Raw genomic sequence first — 15936 nt, 5'->3', positions numbered from 1 at the left:
CTGCTGACAGGTATAACATACCCACATTAATCCTTAATTCCTTGATTCAATTTTCTAATTGCTTTTTTGGCATGCGATGGTGGCCGTTGAGTCTTACGTGATATATTCATCATGTGATATAATAATGTTCTTTAAAATTAGATGTGCCATTTAAAGTGCCTGGGCAGGAAAAAAATTACCAAGGATTGGAAATTTTTAATTTTACTATACTTCGACACAGTGTTAGATATTGGTATGTCACAGATTCTAGAGGTTATCCATAAATCATAGTCCGAATGTTAATGAGGAAAGGGACCCTAAAAATCATCAAACCTACTTGTTAATTTTACACTTGGGGAATGGCTTAGTACCATGTCCAGGATCACACAGCTAGACATTGGCAAAGCTGACCCTGGGACTCATGTGTTTTGAATGCTGTCAGAAATGGGCAGGTGTACGCATATTTTTTTTATAACTGAAAACCTTAGTTGTTTCCTATTACCAACCAAGCTTAGAGAATGAGAGATTCCTTTGACTCTTAAGTTATATTCTTAGTAACAGTATGTATTTAGAACCCAGAGCAACCTGGAAATATTAGTTAGAACCTAGGCTAAGAACCTACATACTAGAATCAGATAGATCTGAGTTTCAGTCCTGAATCTTCTTCTCACTGGCTGTGTTACTCTGAGAATATCATCTGATCCTTCTGAATTCCTACTTCTTCATCTGCATAAAATGGAAAATACCAGCTTCCACTAATAGAATTGCTATGTAGATTACACACAATCACACACATCAAGTGCTTAGCATGGCACTTGGCTCCTAATAAGTACTCAATATATGTTAACTGTTATTATTTTTAGTGCTTATTATTCTTTAATATGCATAATTGAGACAGAAACTCTCATACTTAAGGTTATATCACCATGTAACTTCTGTCACAAGTTTTTTTACCCATTCACTCACTCTTTCATTTACCATGTACACTTACCTTTACATGCTAAAAGTGAGACAAAGCACACTAGCTTCATGCCTGCCTTGGAAGATCAGAGACATATAGCATGTACATAAATACCTATAATAAAAGATTGGGAGGCATAGGTACCAAAAAGCTGGCACTGTGCTTCAGCATTTCAAAGAAGGGAGTAAGTGAGTATGAGTAGAATAAACTGGATCTGGGAGCAGGCGTTGTCACACACACCTGTACTTTCAGCACTAGGGAGGCAGAAGCAGGAGGATTGTAAGTTTGAGGCCAGCCTGAGCTACACAGTGAAACCCTGTCCTACAAAGCCAAGGACCAAGGATATAGCTCAGTGGTAGAGCTCTTGCCAGGTCCTAAATTTAATCCCTAATACCCCTCCCCCAACAAAAAATAATAATAAGAAGAAACCAGACCTGTCCTTCAGAAGCTTGATCCAATAGGGAATTAGGCCATTTAACCAACTGTCATTCAAAGTAAAAAATATAGAGGGTCATAAGAGGTAAAAGTAAAGAGCTAAAAAGAGAGAGACTGCATACCTTAGTCCAAAAAACAGCTTTATAAACAAAGTGACATTTGAATTGCCTTTGAGGGATGAGTAAAATCAGGAAAGTAACAGACTCTGGGAAAGCTATCCTAGACAGTGGAAGGATTATGAGTGAAGAGTAGACAAATTCTGGAACTCCCAGACAGTTATTGAACAGTGAATACTCACACTGACTGAAACAGGGATCTTGTGCAGAATGAAAGAGGAAGTTTGATGAAGGATAGACACAAGAACCTGAAGACCCAGCAATGCTATTTTGAACTCCAATCCACAGAGGTCACAAATTGGCAGGTCTCATGCCCATTTTGACCCATAGATTTTGGTAAACAAATATTTTAATATTTAATATCTTTAAAGAAGTCATGTACTTGCTAGTGCACACTACTTTTTATAGTTTTTCTCTAGAAGATAAGTCAATTCTTCTTACCTGTTTCAGGCAGTCTAACACAGGGTTATAAGCAGGCAAGCTTAGAAGATGGACCCCATTGGTTCAAATCCTAGTTTACCTATTAGGTCTACAGCCTTAGTTGTGTTACCTAAAGTCTTTGAGCTTTAGTTTCATCACTGATAAAATGGAAATGGTCCCTACCTCACAGGGAAGGATTAAAACCATGTAAGCATTTAGCATAGGACTAGATATAGTTTAATCATTTAATAAATGTTAGCTATTTTTAAATAACCTACCTGGTCCTTGAAGGAATTTGAGTTTGCAAGTCCTTGAGTAATAGACTTATCCTCCCTTAATTGTCATGGCTAGTCCAAGGACATCAGATACCTCTGTTAAATTCTCAGTTGCTGGGTATAAGCTTTCCAGTGATAGGCCTGTGTGTGATTTCTGAACAAATCACTTACCCTCAGAGAGGGCCAGTGGAAGAAGGAATGTGTGGCTAGCTCTGCCCATTGGTATGTTCTTAACCTGTGGTGATTCATGTCACAGCAGTGTCCCAGGACAGATCCTGAGCTCAAATGGCAGTCTCACTTTCAGAACACATTGTTGTTTTAAGTTTTAAGATCTGTAACCTTGAAAATACTTATCATTCCAGAAGTTTCTCTGGTAACTTGTTTGTCTTTAATAGCTAAAAAATGGAGTTTAACATAAAATTTATTGCTCATCAAAACAATAACTTGAAAATAAGAGTACAATAGATTCAAAAATACTAATGCAACCAAACAAATCTTTTGTAAGAGTGCTGTGTGCTTAATAAATAAGGATTTGCTAATTACATAACTGTCAGTGATGTTTTCTGGCACGGTCCAACACCGGCTTTTTGCAGTATAACAAATATGAAAACGCCTAAAAGCAAATCACAGTAACTGAGTGCTCTGGGCAAACAAACCCACGCCTTATCTCTTTCAAAGGCAGCCATGGAAAATGCCTGATAAATTCCACAGTTCAGTGAACATGTTAATGTCATTATGAAATGATTTTGACTCATGGTTATGTATTTATCACAAAACAACTGACAAACCTCAGGGTATCAGAAATATTATCATTTGTGGTGTTTTGCTGTTTCTATTGTAAAATTCAAGTGCTATAAAGTGTTTCTTACCTTTTTTTTTTATTTAAAATCCTGTATCAAAAGTGTTATTTGCCACCAACACTTTGGAAATAATTTTTAAATTATGTGAATTCCTTCCAGAAGTGTCAGACAGCTATGGTAGTAACTAATAGTTTAAACATAATGAATAATTCATATTTTGGCTAATATCCTTTTATGAAAATTCTTATATCTAAAAATAGATCAAGTTGTAAGCCAAATTGATTTTTAAAACAGAATTATAATCTCTTTTTCTATAGCTTATCAATACGAAGTGTTTTTTAAATGTTTTCTATACAATAGCAGTAGAAGTAAGAATGGGAGAATTATTCCAAGGAAGATTTACAGCATCAGCTTTCATGTAGACATAATTCCTTTTCCATGGTTAGGATATTCTATTTCACTGTCCTTATCTGTTGCCAAGTCTCTAAAGTTTAAAGTGTTAAATAATTAGGTTATTTTCCACCTATTCCACCAGAAACTTCTAGTTATTTTTCACTAATTTTTCCTCTCAGCTGATGCTTTTGATATTTAAACACCAGTATTTGACATTTAAAACCTTTCCTGCTGGTGCTAAAAACAGTACGAAGGTAGCCTGGCAACAAGACTAACTTACATACTACCAAATCATTTATTGTTTTGCTAAATCCCCTAAGCCAAGAAACACTGGTTTTCAATATTTTTTTGTCATCATAAAATTCTACTGTTCTAATTTTGCAGTCAAGTTTTTTTCTAACATGATTTAGGATATTGTAAATAGTGTCAGCTGTTACAATGAGAGCCAGAAAATGAAAAAACAAAGAAAATCTTGACTTTTGGTACAAATGATCAATTATTCCTTAGATAATAAAAAAGAATTTTGTTATTTCTAATGTATTACTATCTTTTCAAACTTGAATTCATTTTACATTCTCTTAGGATGTTTTAACCAATCGACCTTTACATATACATCACATTTATTAAATTAAAATAAAAGTAAGTTGCCTAGAAATATGGTTGGAGACATTCATGGTATTTTTCTGTTAGCATTGGAATATGACAAGCCTATTCTCTAAATATTTACATCATTGGATAATATCTATGTACTTATGCTGATTTTGACTTAACATTTTCAAAAGTAAGTCCGTTCAATTAAATATAAGCTTTAAAGTATAAAACCATAGATCCATGTAACTTGATACAAGTAATGCAACATGGCTGACAGCATTTTCTTGGAACATTTTAATGCCCTTTGCTTCCATGACCATGACCACTTTCACCTTTATATTGAAAACTCCCGAAATGTTTCTGTCTATATGAGGATAACTTTAAAACATGAGATTTATGTTGCTATAAAGGAGAAATCCTTTATAATCACATAAAACCACTGTCATCAGAAATTTCAGTCTAAGTTTTACATGAAAGGGGACATATTTTATCTTTAATGACTCATTAAACTTTCTGGAAATGGCAATATTCTAGAATATTCTAAGTGAAATATATGTCTATATTTCTTCTGAAGAGTTCAAATATCATCAATGGAAAAAATACCTGAATAAATAATTTGCTCTAATAATTAAAACTATAGCATTTTTCTTCTATTTAATTTTGCCTTTATATTGCTTTGATATCAACAATGTCTCACCTGCATTTCTTTGAATGATAAAACCCAAACCAATATTCATAGGCTTAAATGATATCCTCACTGTTTCAAAGGTCATATTGCACTTAAAGCCAAATTTTCTGTATGTATTTGTTGGCAAATGGGGTGTATATGTGTACACACATGTATGTTTGTGGCTACGTTTATGTATGAACAGGGGAGGTGTGATCATTGTATATGCAGACACATCCTAAGTTCCATTGTTAAGAACACAAACTCAGGAGGCAGTCTGCATTGCTTAAATGCCAGTCCTGCTACTTCTTCCTAGCTATACGAACCAAACAAGTACTTTTTAACCTTTGTTTTTGGATTCTCATCTTGCATGGTTGTTGTAAGATTTAAGTCAGTATATGTAAGGCCCTCTGAATACCTAATCCTCAGTAAGAAATTAATAAAATAGTACCATTACTATTGTTTTCATGATCATATATTTATTTACTCTTTTTTTGTTATATTATTCATATTAGTGCATTGATTATTAAATATGCATTTCAGTAAAGTGATATTAAAGATATGCCAACATGAACTCTCTTATATGTGAATTTTTTTTAAATCAAATATATAAGAAGCAGAGAATCAAAAGGTGGTCACCAGGGAAAAAGAGGGAGATAAATCAGAGAGATGTAGGTCAAAGGGCACAAGCTTGCATCTTTTAGGATGATGTTTAGAGATCTAATGTACAGCAGGAGGTCTATAGTTAGTAGGATTATATTGTACACTGGAATTATGCTGAGTGTAGATTTTAAGTATTTTTACCACAAAAAGAAAAAGGAAACTATGCGGAGTGATATATATGTCAACATGCTTGACTATAGTAATAATTTCACTGTATAAATACACATATATACAGCAAAACACATGTTTATAAATATAGACAATAAAAAATAAAGTAAAACAGCAAAACAAAAAATACAGACATATCAACAGAATATTTGGAATTGTGATCCCTTAAGTAGATAAACAGGGTTATATGATATGTCATTGGTGAGGGAAAATAATTGGGAAGAAGCAACAAAAGTTGCATAACTTTGTGATTCACAAGCAGTACATCAAATAGACTAAAATGCATTCATTTATTCAAATGAAATCTGATTGCATATCTACACTGTGCCAGGAGTTAGTGTTAAAATGTCAAATGGTGTATCTCCAACAACTAGTAATGCAGTTTAGCTGACTGAAGGATGGATCAAGTGGAAAGTAAAAACATCAATGTTTTGTCACCTATCAAACTTACAATGGGTTTGCTTTTCCAGGGTGCCCCCAAACCAATAGCAATTGAACCGTGTGCTGGAAACAGAGCTGCTGTCCTGACTGTGTTTCTTTGTCTGCCAAGAGGATCGTCAGGTGCCCCACCTCCTGGGCAGTCAGGTATGATGAATGAGGAACCAAAAGCATTCAGCAAAACTTGTAGACTGAAAAAAAATGATATCAACAACACTGCTGAAGAACACAGTAAGGACTGTTATAAGGTTCTAATTTAGAGCATGACAAAATTTTATTAGCATACAAACTTTCACCCATATATCTAGATATGTGCATTGCTATAAATTCAGATTTATCAGTGTTTCTCATAAAAACACATGGTTGAATATATGGATATTTGTATATAATATACACAATATGTATGTTCACACACACTGTCTAATTTGTTGTAATTACAATAAGAAATCTCACTATTAGGGCAAATGAGTTCTTGACTCTTCTGTCCAGCTTTTTTTCTCCAAATATGTATGTCATATAGGAAGCCAAATTGCAAATATGACTAGCAGATTGCATCAAGAATGTGGAACCAACATAAGGTATTTGTATGTTTGGGTGTTTAGTGACATCAGAGGATGACAACTTGAAGCAACATCTCAATATCTGTGAGATACATTCTTGCTCCTAGTATCAGACTGGTAGAGTTCATGGGCTGTGGGACTCTTTTCCTAGAATAAGCACAGTTAACCTTCATTTTGATTCTTTCTCCACTCTGAAAAGCTTGTTTTGGTTTTGAAGGTAATTATATGTTTCCTCTTAGAGGTTCTTTCATTGCCATGATGCATCCACATTGTAAACATGCCCAATGTGAAGTATAACTTGTTGCCAAAAAGTGTACCACTCTTATCTCTCTCTTTTATATATCTTACTCCATCTATTTACAAGTCCTAATTTTCTGTCGCCTGATTGTTTTCTCCATCCAACTCTGAGTGGAATGGATGCTTTTTGAGGGCAAGGGTGATTTCAGGTCTTTCTCTTTAATTCTCTGTAAGCATAAAATAAGGTGCCATAAATCTGGCAGGTTCTCAATGACAGCAATTGATGATGAACTTGCCTGCCAGCTTATTTTATCTTTTCTTGCTACCCTAGTTAGCTTTGACCTTGGGCCCTGCTTTCTTGATTTGTGCTCATCCAGACACAAAAATGGAAAATATACTACTTTATGCCTTCTAAACCTAAGATACTAAGGTAGAAGATTTTTTTCTATGTACAAGAACAGAGGGGTTCTATCACCTTTAGACCTATCAGTTATGGTACCTACTGATGTCTTGTTACAGAAATGCAGAAATTTGTATCCAAAGTTCATTTGTAAATGTTAATTCAAAGAAGTAAACACTCTCAGCACCTTCTTACAATATTGAGTGAATGTCTTGCTTTTCTCCTTTCGCACCACCCAGGTAAATGACGTGCAGTAAGTAGAATAGTTTGGCACTGGGTAGATGAGATGGATAATTATAGGTAGGTACTGTGCCCAGCTAATGGAAACATTATTTTAAAGCTGGGATGATTTCCAAAACAAACACTTCCCTAATGAAAACAAGTCCATGTAGTATACACCAAGGTTCTTCTAGATCCTTTGACAAGATGACTTACTGATGGAGACAGTGAAGTCAACTGCCAATATTCTGTCCCTTTAACCTTTGAAATCCTGATTTAAAAAGCCAAGGAGCAGTGTAGACCATAGCTTTAGCTGTGTTTTCTTACAGATGGATGCATGATGGTTACTGACAATAATGCTCCCTTGGATGTACATAATACTGTATTCTTTACAAAATTTTCTCCTGGTTTTCACATTTGATTTTCATGAAGAGGCTGTGAGATAGGTAATAAAAAAATCATTTCAGAAATGAGAGAAACAAGGTATAGAAAGTACTGTATTTTTACCTCCAGGAATAATTGGGATGGGGACGTTAGGATATAGAGCATAAAACAGAAAAATATTTATTGCTAGCATTCCAAGTAAGTTTTCCTGATGATGTATAGCATATAACTTATTTCTCTACAATCAATAGTCCATGTCTTCTGAAAATGTTTACAGAGTTGATAGAGTAGGCAAAACATTATAATAGCTTACAGATGTTTTCCAGTGCCTTTAAATAATGAGTGTGTACATAGTTCAGGATGAGCTCATACTTTGTTTTTTTTTAATATAATAGATTTTTCTAGCTATTCTTATAGGAGTTGAACATTTTTTATACTACTCCTTCAAACATAGTATTTGCTAAATGCACCTACTTCGAAATGGCTCAACAACATGTCCTATGGATGGATAGTAAGATGGTAGATGAACAGTTATGTTATGAAGCAAATAAGGTAAAATATTAATGGTAGAATCTAGGTGGAGGGAATACTGGTATTTATTATAAAGTTCTTTCAACTTTGCTATATCACTGAATTTTTTAATAATGTTGGAAATAATAAAATCAAAAGCTCTTGACTTTGCTGCAAAAAAAGTCAGTATCTGTAGAGAGAAATTTTATAATATTATCATCTAGGTTTTCCCTGAACAAGACAAATACTGACACCCATTATACAAGCTAAATGACTGATTTTTCTCCATTCTTCATCAAAATATTTGGTGCATGCACAACCAGTTAAAAAACTTGACATAGTATCATTCAATATTTGAGAGGAAATACATCCCAGTGATTATTTGGAAGCCATATTGGCTCTTGGAAGGGAAATGTTGACACTAGTTAATTATCTTATTGCTAAAGTTTGGGTTATCATACTTTTACAGAAAGTCCATATATTTGTGTGTTATCACAGTTGCCTAAAAAAGGAAAGGATGTTCATAAATGCTTTTGATGGCAATAGTGATGAGGAGGAGGAGAAAAGAGGTGGGAAATATGACCTTGAACAAGCACTGTCATCTGTGAGCCTCAGTTAACTTCAATAACATATGTTATTGGACTAGAATTTATTCATTGTTTCCCACATTCTTTTCCTGAGAGCCCTAGATTCTACAGAGCTTCCTCTAGTACTGGTGTCAGATGCAAGGTTGAAAATCTTGAGGAGAAGGTGGGAGTGGGTCTTCACAGACAGACTCCTGACTCTGCCTCCCTCCCCCTCCAATTATGTGAAAGACAGAGATCCTAGGGTCTTCTTTTGGCTCTTGGGTTATTTGTGTCTCCAGATATTAGAATAGCTATTCAGTGATTTAATTAGTGTTTATTATTAGGGTAAAAGCCTTCTTGTAATACTTTACACAATCTCAGATTTTTTTTGAAATGTACCTTCCTCAATGGCAGTGTCATGCAAACTTTTCATTGGCAAGAATGAAAACATGTAAGAGAGAGCTGAGGATGGGTACTATGGAGAAGGCAGAACCACCAAGGAGCATGGTATCGACATTGGTGCTCCAGTGAAACTGAACCAATAGGAGATATATATATATATATATATACAGATATATGAGAGAGGGCTCATTAGAGAAAGTGACTCATGATTATCAGGGCTGAAGAGTCCTATAACAGGCCATCTGGAAGCTGGCAACCCTTGTATTGCTGGTGGTATAACTCTAAGTTCAAGGCCTAAGCCTTCAGAGCCAGGGAAGTAAATAGAGTAATTCTCAGTTCAGAGTCAAAGAACTGAGGATCTGGGAGCCACTGGTGTAAGTCTTAGAATCTAAAGGCTGAAGAAAAGAGAAGAGCAGAGGTAGACACACTTACCTTTCCCATTTTTGTTTTCTCTCCGGTCCCCACTGGATTGAATAGTACACACCCACACCAAGAGTGGATTTCCCCACCCAGTCCTTAAGACTCACATGCTAATTGTCCTGAAAACAGCCTCACAGACAACTCTTTACCTTGATCTAGTAAAGTAAATAACTAAAATCAACCATCACATTGTTTTTCTCTCAAAAACTTAATTTCAGCACTAAAAAGTGAGTGATTCAGCACCTGATGGTTTGCCCTTCTTTTTTTCAGTAGGCAGCTAGTGTATTTTTTTTAATTTAAAAAGTGACATTGCCTTTGGGTTTTTTCCACTTTCCACCATCACTGTCTCTGTAATATTTAAAAGTGACAATTAGACAATGCTCTTTTAGTGTCCACCTAAAATGTGTCAACTGCCTTATCCATGGCTCTCATCATATCAGAGATCAAAAGAAAAACTGCAGATTTATCCCTTATATTACTCATACACTAATCTTTTGAATTCTTTTTTCTTTTTAGTATAATGAGTTTAGGTGCTTATGAGAGATTCTCTTCCTAGGTGGCTTAGAATAGTAAAGCAAGAGATATTAAATAGACTTTTTGATATTACTAAAGTTGCATTAACCAAGTTTTCTGCCCACCGCCCCCCCCACACACACACACCCTGAAGACCTGCGGCTTCCCTCCTGTGTTTTCTGTGAGCAGCCCCTGCAACTCATACCCAGACTCTTGTGTTAATGTGGGATGTATGTTATTGGCATATGCTCACCATACAACTACTTTCTCTTGACTTCAAAGTTCAAAACTGACATTCCCGTGAAAACAGGGCACATGAAGCAATTCTGTTGTGTGACATTAAGCAACCAAGCGTATCTCCAGTCACCCTGGACAGCACCATCCCCAAGCACTTTAGAGTCCATTATGATGACATGTGGGCAAAGTAAATAGAGCTCTTCAAAAGCACAAATTAAAAATGATAATGATTGCTGTCACTTTGTCATGACAGATTATGGAATTTTACAGATTATGGATCCTTTCTAATGAGAAGCAGATTAACTTTTCTCACTGGATTAAAAATCCCAGGGTCCCAATTGTGCACTGTAAAGAAGCTATGTGCTTCAACTAAAAATAAAATTTTGCCATGATCGTGTCTCGTGTTTGATTGATTCTAACAGAATCTAACAGAATACTGCTGGAAGTCTAAGATTTTGATATTTTCTACTGTAAGTTTAGAAGTTTTAGCAAGATGATCAGACTTTTAAGAATAATCTAGAAATATTGTTTAATGTTTAAAATGATAGTCTCCCCAACAGTGTCACGAGTGCATTTCCTGTTTATAACAGTGCCATTTGATTTTATGAAAAGAGGTGAGGGAAAGAGACCTGGTTGTCCTGAGCATTGTGCTAGGGGCTTTGTATATCATCACTGCTTTAGCCTGTTAATGACTCCACAAAGAAACTATGACTACCCCACATTTACTGCTTAGGAAACTGACTCCCCACACAGATTAAATGACTTGCCCAGGGCCAGTACAGCTAGTGAGTGAGTGAACCAGAATTCAGGATCCTCAGACTGTATGCCATTGTGCTGTGAGTACAGACACAGGGGTATTCCAGATGACCTCTAGTTCTGAAAAAGCTTCAAATCCCGAGGCAAGGAGGAAAGTCCTCTTGTAATAGCAACAAAGGAACATGTGATCATAGGAAAAGAATTTAATCTTGAATATGTGAACTCTGAACTTGGAGTTATAAGTTTAAAGTCTAGCTACTAACTAGCACTGTGACCACAGGTGACTTCTGTTTTCCCCTGTATGAAATGATGAAATTGAGCTACATTCCTAGGACCCTCCAGTCCCATTCCACATACTTCTAGTATTAGTTACTGCCACAACAGTCTGAGATGGGGAAAGCAAATGATCCACTTCTAAATGATACCTTGACTTTCCAGCTGCTCACAATGGGTTGGGAAAGTTTATTTTCCTATGTATTGCATTTTTGTGACAAAAAATAATTACCATCACTCCTTAGATTAAATAAAAATCTTAATATTGTCAATCCTCTTATAGATTGTTGACAGTGCCCCTAATTTAGAAGTAAAGGAATCTCAAAACACCAGTAAGAGGTAGAATGTTCTCCATGGTCTTAGAGAAAGACTCCCGATCTGGTGGTTATCACTGGAGTACTTTTTTCTGAAGTCAGTTTTTTAAAGAAAATTTCTGTTTTCAATCCCTTCAGACTTTTCTTCCCTTATAATTCTGCCATTGTATCGTCACACTTGTAGAAACACATTTGTTGATGTAATCTTAGCATGCCTTTTGTTAGAGGGGGCTAGAATAGAAATAGAATTACTGAATTTTATCAAAATTCATTATAAAACCTTTACCCTGAAATTCAAATATTGCTTACAGGTAGTATGTGTATCTTCATAAAGAAAACAGAAAAAGTGTAGTAAAATAAGCTACAAAATTAGGCAGGAGGCCATAGAGATAAGAATAAATGTTTGAGATTATTGTTACTAACATTACTGTGTCTCAAAAAATACCTAATGTTCAAATGCCCTTAAAACCAGCAGAAGGAAATAATGTTATCTTCTGTCCAAAATATGGCTATTGTGACTCCTCATTTTCTACCTTTATTCACTTAATAAATATTTAAAGGCATTCAGTTGTGTGCCAGCACTGGCTATATAGTAACAAACAAAACGGTTTCCACCCTTGTAGAGGTTGCAGCCTGTGTGGCTACAAACATGAAACAAGTAATCATGTAAATAAACATATAATTACAAATTTGTGGTAAGTGCTATGAACAAAGAGTATTGAGGTGAAGTAAAACGGATGTACCATAGCTAAGCTTAATATTTTTCTATAGTAGTAACAGAGTGATTATCATAGTCATTAAAATGCACTTTCCTCAGTTCTCACTTGCGGTCATGTCTTCTCTGTAGTGTTTGTTGAATATTCCCTACTTAACCTCCCCCACCTCTGGAAGCATTTCCCTTCTGTGGTGTTCTGTGCCTTGATATCTCAGGATCCTACTTAGAAAACATGGAGCAGCCATGGCTACAGAGCCCTCCCCTCTGTGCATTGCGGACTTCCTGTGTCCCTTAAAGACAGGAATGCGTTCCTGCAGGGGCCATCTTTTGGGGGCTTCTCAGGCCCTCTCCTCCAACTTAGGGAAACTGCTTTTGCATCTGATTCCCAATTCTCTGGGGCTGCTGCCAGCAACCTCTCACCTGCTGAGAGTGGCAGTTTGCCCTGACTTCCTGCTGTTTGGATATAAAGTCACCCAACCCCCCAGTGACCTCTGCCCATTCCCCAGACCAGCTCTTCTCCCCTGACTTGGCAGTTACTTGTCAAGTGTTTCACAGTGGCTGAAAGCTTCCAATTAGCTTTCCTTCTTATCTTCCCATTTGGATCCAGGCAATCAGTTTCAAAGCTCTGAACCCCTACACCAGATACTGTAGACATCTTTTTCCATTCTTACTCCCTCCAGGCTTTGTTCAGCACTGGTTTCCTCTCACCTGGATTACTGCTGAAAGAAAGCACAACTCTAAGTGTCTCACTCTCTTCCTCATAAACCTTTGAGGACTTTTCATGGCCTGTTAAAATAAGTCCATTATTTCAGGAAGGGGTGTGAGGCCCTTCCTGACCTAGCCTCAACTTCTCTTCCAGACTTAGCACCCACAGGGACCTCCCGTGTGCCTACTGACAGCAGCAATGGGTTAGCATGGACTTGGAGCAATCATTTTAACCTCTCAGACTCTCGGTTTCCTCATCTATAACATAAGGAAGAGGACTATATAGAATTTGTGATTGCTACTCTAATTCCTTACCCATTTTTCTTCTTATGATTCTGTGAGTGTATGTGTATGGTCTGTCATACTTACTATTGTTCCTTGTACCTAAAATGCTGTCTCTATCTTAACTGCCTACTAAAAATGTCACTTCCTCTTCCATGAAGACTTTTCAGTCCTCATACCCCTTTAGGAGTGTAACCTTAGTCACCCTGAAATCTCATAGGAATCTGCTGGTTCACTTTACTGCTTTCTAACACATATCAAAAACACTGTGTACTTTTCTTAATTTTCTTCCTAGGTAGTAAGTTTTCTAAGGGTAATAGCTATGCCTTATTTTATCTTTGAATCTCTAGGTTCCAACAAGTTCCTAGTTCTTAGTAGATGCTTGATAAATATTTAATTGATGAATTAAATTAATTACTCATAGATTATAGAACTTCTCCCAAATAGATACAGAAAACACGTATACTACACAAAATTTCAATTTAAGCCCATAATCTTGGTAGACTGGATTTTATGCTTTTATGATTCATATAGCATTCAAGCTCAATATCCTAGTGACTGAAATCAAGCTCAGAACTGTGCCTTTGATGAATTATATATCTTTTGAAACTTAGATTATTGTTTAGATTAGAGGCTCAGTGGAAATCAGGACATTAGTGAAACATAAGACAAAACAATAAAGCCAGTTTGTTTCCAGGCAGCATGTAATGAAGTTACTGTGTTCTCGTGATTAGAACTTTGGCCTTTATTTCAATGATTATGTCGTTTCTTTTTCTTTTTTGTCGATACTGGGAGTCTCTACCACTTGTGCCATGCCTCCACCCCTTTATGCTCTGTTTATTTGAGAGAGTTTCTCCCTTTTTCCTCAGGTCTGCCTGCATCCTCCTATTTTAAGCTTACCCATAACTGGAATGACAGGAGTGTACTACAGCGCCCAGCTCTTTTTCCGATGAAATGAGGTCTCACAAACTTTTTTACCCACAGTGGCCTCAAACTGTGATCCTCCTGATTTTAGCCTCCCAAGAAGCCAGGATTTTAGGCATGAGCTACCAGTGCCCATCTTGGATGAAATCTCTAAAAGCCAAGATTTAAGTTTTGAAGAGCACAACTTGGCTCCCCCTCCTTTATAACCAGAAATAAAATGTACTTTGAGCCTTATGGAATAAATGTTCACATATTAGTTATACTCAAGACAGACAACCACACAAAATATATCTGACAGATCAAAACTACTGACTGTTGTAGTAATTATCATTAACACACACAATTTGTTGTGAATTTATTCTGTGCTCCAATATTCTTTAAATTATTGTAACCCTATAAAATCTATATTACCACTTTTCCTTCATAGATGAGAAAAATTATTTCATGGTGGCTAAGAAACTTGCCTACAGCCATATAACAAATAATTATGGTGCCATAATTTGAAACCAGAAAAGTGTCAGACAGTCATCTCAATTCTGGTTGATTGGTTATTGCCTGTAAAGATATTAGCTACTTGCTTTTGGGTACAGCACAAGCTTTTTCTCTTAATGACCAGTGTCACTATAAAGTGACATGACCATGGTCCCTACATTTGAGATTTAAAACTCTTATCTTTGTGTCCTGGTTAATCAAGAGAAATTGATTAGTGTGTAGAGGAATCAAAGAAGAAACTATGGATGAGAAACTTAAAGACGAGTGAAGACAGCTAAACAAACATGCAGAAGTGGGTTAATCCTAAAAGTTAAACACAAATGCTTAGAAGATAAGCAATTAGAAACAAACTAATGTAAAAATCAGAATTTATGACATGAAAAGTGATACCAATGGCACTAAAACACGGCCAACACATTTCTCTTTCCCTTTCCTTCTCTCCCACCTGCCACCCCTTTCTGATATTTCTAGAATTGACTGGTAAAAAATTATTGTGGACAAAGGGAAAAATAGGAAAAACATAAAGCTCAATAAATGAACTCACAGAGTCTGCCTTTGAAACAAACAACAGCAAAAACAAAAAAGAATTCTTACTAATTGGCAGTTTTGTATAGATCATGATGTCAGCTAGCATAAGAAATACTGGGGGCAGGGGGGAGGAGACTGATTTACTCTTTACATTTTATTCATATTTACCCATCCAAAGGGAGTATGCTCAAGTTTTGATTAAAATTCCAGATTGAATCTCAGGTCCTACCATAGACTGTATAATGGTGACATAGTATCTATCAAAGAATTTTTACTTTCAGTTTTCCATGAATTAAATAGCCCTACATTACACAGGCATGGAAGAATTTAACAAAAGCCTGCTGTCTTAGTCAATTGGGCTGATATAACAGAAAAACTGGGTGTCTTGAACAACAAACATTTCTTTCTCAAATTCTGGGCTGGCAAGTGTTAAGATTAAGGAGGCCTGCTGAAGGCCTTCTTCCTGGCTTGCAGATAGATCATCACCTTCTTGCTGTAGAGACAAGGAAGGGCTCTGGTATCTTACAAAGGCACTGATCCCATTATGAGGCTCCACCCTCCCCACAAAAGCCCCACCTCCTAATAGCATTGCA

At 36.2% G+C, this 15936-nt stretch overlaps 1 protein-coding gene across 1 annotated transcript in view; it reads left to right on the top strand.

Annotated features, from left to right (window-relative positions):
• The window catches only part of Atrnl1 (attractin like 1), a 744833-nt gene that overhangs the window by 640419 nt on the left and 88478 nt on the right, over positions 1-15936 (top strand). Inside the window, exon 28 of the mRNA XM_074078234.1 lies at positions 5939-6053. Within this exon, the coding sequence (XP_073934335.1) occupies positions 5939-6053 (115 nt within the window). The remainder of the gene's footprint in view (positions 1-5938; positions 6054-15936) is intronic.

Source organism: Castor canadensis, chromosome 7 (genome assembly GCF_047511655.1).
Source record: "Castor canadensis chromosome 7, mCasCan1.hap1v2, whole genome shotgun sequence".
Lineage (NCBI taxonomy): Eukaryota > Metazoa > Chordata > Mammalia > Rodentia > Castoridae > Castor > Castor canadensis.
This window is presented reverse-complemented; position numbering and strand designations above follow the sequence as displayed.